This window comes from Triticum dicoccoides, chromosome 4A (genome assembly GCF_002162155.2).
Source record: "Triticum dicoccoides isolate Atlit2015 ecotype Zavitan chromosome 4A, WEW_v2.0, whole genome shotgun sequence".
Classification (NCBI taxonomy): domain Eukaryota; kingdom Viridiplantae; phylum Streptophyta; class Magnoliopsida; order Poales; family Poaceae; genus Triticum; species Triticum dicoccoides.
The window spans coordinates 612,909,972-612,913,667 of NC_041386.1; the positions used below are offsets into that span (position 1 = coordinate 612,909,972).

General features: G+C 50.8%; 1 protein-coding gene across 1 annotated transcript in view; it reads left to right on the forward strand.

Annotated features, from left to right (window-relative positions):
• Positions 1-808: 808 nt before the first annotated feature.
• LOC119283814 (vegetative cell wall protein gp1-like) overlaps positions 809-3,696 on the forward strand; it is a 4,231-nt gene continuing 1,343 nt past the window's right edge. Inside the window, exon 1 of the mRNA XM_037563210.1 lies at positions 809-1,023. Within this exon, the coding sequence (XP_037419107.1) occupies positions 809-1,023 (215 nt within the window). The remainder of the gene's footprint in view (positions 1,024-3,696) is intronic.

The window sequence follows — 3,696 nt, forward strand, 5'->3', positions numbered from 1 at the left end:
GAGAAAAACGTGCGGTTGAGAAAAAAAAAAAGATAAGGCTAGAGGAGGAGAAGGATAAGGTGAGAGAGACGTGCGGCCCCGATTTTGCCGCTTCACTGGGACACGCGTGAGCCGTTCGATCCGCCTCTTCTCTTCCCTGTCATGCTCATCCTCATGGATCCTAGCCACTTGTGGAACAGCTAGCCTCTAGAAGTCAGGTGCCCATCGAGTCCAGCGGAGCATTTTCAGTCTGGGCCAGTATGTCACACACACAAAAACGCTAGTGCCCTCAGCGCTCACCATTTCTGCCCAACTTGAAGAAGATTGAAGCCAAATTTTGGTAAAGCTCTAACAGAATTGTCAACATTTGACAATTGCGGCTAGTGTTTGATTAAACAGTTGCCAAAGTTTTGAGCCTAACAAATCGGCTGCCAGTTTATTAGGCTCGCTAATATTTTTTGGCTCCAAACCAAACAAGCTCTAGGGGCATCTCTAACAGCGACTCGCAAACTGCCCGCATATGTCCGGACAAAGAAAGCCATTCAACGTGACCCTGTATTAGTCTGCGGCACGGTCCGGACGTGTTTTCTCTCGTAAACCGGAGACAAATGTGGGGGCTTCGTGGGAGTCCGGACACGCGAAACATTGCTCTCTGCCCTTCTAGCCCACCCAAAAGGAAGACGGAGCCCGCGCTTTTGGAGTATCCCGCATTGTTTCCATGCTAAAATCCCCCATTCTCTTTTTCCATCCCCGCCGCTCTCCACCCAATTCCCACTCTTTTCTCCCACCCTCTCCTTCCTTCCGTTGCCGCTGCATGGAATCGTCGGAGATGGAGCCGATGGAGGTGCCGGAGAACCCGAGTATCATGCTCCCCCGGAAGATCAGCTCGGCTACGCGGCAAACCCATCGCGTCAAAGCGAAGGCCGCAAAGAGGAGAAGCTCAAGAAATGGTTGGCCTCCGATGGGCCTGGAGGTGGCGTTGGGCGTGGAGGTCGTGGCGGACGAGGCGGTCGTGGCGGACGCCGCCAGACGGGCATTCCCACGGTACAGATGGCGCCGTGGACGGGGCATTACAAGCCTATGCACGACTACCCCTCCAAGCAGCTCGGAACCCCGCCGGTACGGTGCCTTCCATCGTTGATGTTAAAGCGACGCCGCTCTTCTCCGAGTATTCTTTGTCGTAGCTCGTCCGGGCGCGGAGCGGATGGGTCCCCGCAGACTGTTCGTTGTGATGCCTAGAGTGGGGGAGCCGGCGTACGATGACCCGGACAGGCGGATGCTCAACATCATCCACGAAGGTGGCGAGGGAGGAGGAGGGCTCTATGAGGATAGGTAGGTGGAAGACTCGGACCCCACCTAGTCCGGTAACTACCAGCAGCATCAGTCCTACACTCAGACGGCCACGCAGCAGTCCTACACCCAGACCGGCGATGGCATACAGTACACAGCAACAGCAGCATTGGGTCGTCGGATAGAAGCAGCCGGAGGAGAAGGAGGAGGAGGATACAGGCGGCGATCCGAAGAAGAAGGGTAGAAGAGAAAGCTTCAACACGTGGGAGGACGAGCTGTTGTGCGATGCATGATTGGTCTCTAGCTAGCCTCGTTCCTGTCCATGGTATGGAGCAAAAGGGGACAACCTTTTGGAGGAACATTCACATATGGTTCCATGAACGCAAGCATTTCGCGCCCTACTCCGACGTGGTCATCAGCAATCGTGAACGGAAGTCCCTCAACCATCGATCGTACGCCATCCAATAGGTCGTGTCTAAGTATTGCGGGCACTTGAAGCATCTTATCATACGGTGGCCTAGCGGTGCACAAATCACAGAGCAAGTAAGTTGATCACTAGCCGGATATGCTTAGTTTTGTTGATCACTAGCCGGACATGTATTGTTTTGTTGCTCACTAGACGGATATGCAGTCGACAATGTTTAACTTTGTGGCCTACTCATGCTTGTGTTGTGTACAAGAAGTTGGAGAAGAAGTGATGCATTGTTGGTTGAAGTTGAATGGACAACCTAAGTGAATCTTTTCATTGCCAAGATCGTCGCCCAAGCCAACAAGGTAAACCGGTGACCCTATCGACCCAACCCAAGAACTGCTGAAAAAAGTTAGAAGAAATTTACTGAAGAACATATACATTATAATTTTGGATGGATGTCTCCCGCATCCGTGTCCCTGGACTAGTCCTCCCCTGTCCGCGATGGATGCGGGAGGAAATTTGTGGGTTGCTGGTAGAGATGCCCTAAGTGCTTGATGATATGCCGGTTTGATCTCTCGAAGGTGCTCATAGGGATAGGTTGTGCGTGTGTGCGTTCATAGGATGAGCGTATGCACGTATTTATGAGCGCTTGCATCTGTACTGTGCTAAAAAAATCAACGCATGTGTGCAAACTATGAACGTCACGACCTCTTTATGTGTACAATGTGCATCCCTTTGCTTTTGTATGGAGGATATGGTTTGCGTATATTTCAATTATCTTTTTTTTTCTTTGCAAGGGTAAAACAGAGTTATCTTTCTTTTCTTTTTTTTGAGGGGAGTTATCTTTCTTTTAACAAGTATAAGTATAAGGGGTGTTCTCGCAAAAAAAAACAAGTATAAGGGGTGCTTAACCACGAAGTCGCCTTTGGTCACATGCTAGACGATAGGCTTTAAGTTGTTGATTGGTTTCACCGCAAAAAAAAAGTTGTTGATTGGTTTGGAGCCATAATTTGGTGAAGCTCTAAACCTAGAGCCAACATTTGGCTAGTGTTTTTGAGGAAATGCCAACATCTAACAAATTTTGGCTAGTGTTTAATCAGAGGAACAGCCAAAAACTAGAGCCTAGCAAACAAATCGGCTGCCAATTTATAAGGGGCACCAAAAGAAAATTGGCTCCTAGTCTTTGATTTGAAGAAGTGCCAAAAATTGGACCCCAACAAACAAATCGGCTGCCAATTTATTAGGGTTGCTAAGGCCCTTTTGGTGCAGCTTTTATCAACGAATTCCTCTGCCACACAGCAGAATCTGAACCAAAGGGTGAACCCAGCAAAGTCCGATTCCAGAAATCCGCTGCCAAAATCTGAACCAAAAATAGAAACAGCCCAGGGCGTGCTTTCCAAAATCTGATTCCGCTGCGGGCCAAAATCTAAAAAAGTTGTATCAGCTGGTTTGCCAAATGACCTACATCTTTTTCACATCAGATTTTTCATAGCTGTTTTTCCACAGTAGATTTTTCACAGCTGCTTTTAGAAATCCACAGCCAGAGCCTAAGAACGTTGGCACCAAACCAAGCAAGCTCTAACATTCAAAATGTAGAGGCTTCACGCGGCTTGTGAGCCAAATTCAACTGAATTCCTTGGAAGCAACTCAAACTCACATGGCCATCGTTGAGCATGGTTCACGCCATCCCAGCCGTCCACGTGTCCTGTCGTTCGCCTCACTGGTGTCGGCCGCCGCTGATCCGTCGCAGTCAAGCCAATGATCCACACCTTTCCTGCCACCGGCCGCCAACCCCACCCAAACCACCTATATATCCGCCCCCCTCCCCGCGCCACCAACCCAGCCCACCTCGCCGCCGCTCCAGATCTGCCTCCGCCGCACCGGCTCGCCGCCGTCGCTCCCTCCCCCTCCCTCTCGATCTCAGTCTCCAGGAGAGGCATGATGGCATTGCCTCGCGCGGCCTGCCTGGTTCTCCTCCTCGTGGTGGTGGCGGCGCCGGTGCTCTGCGCCGCGCA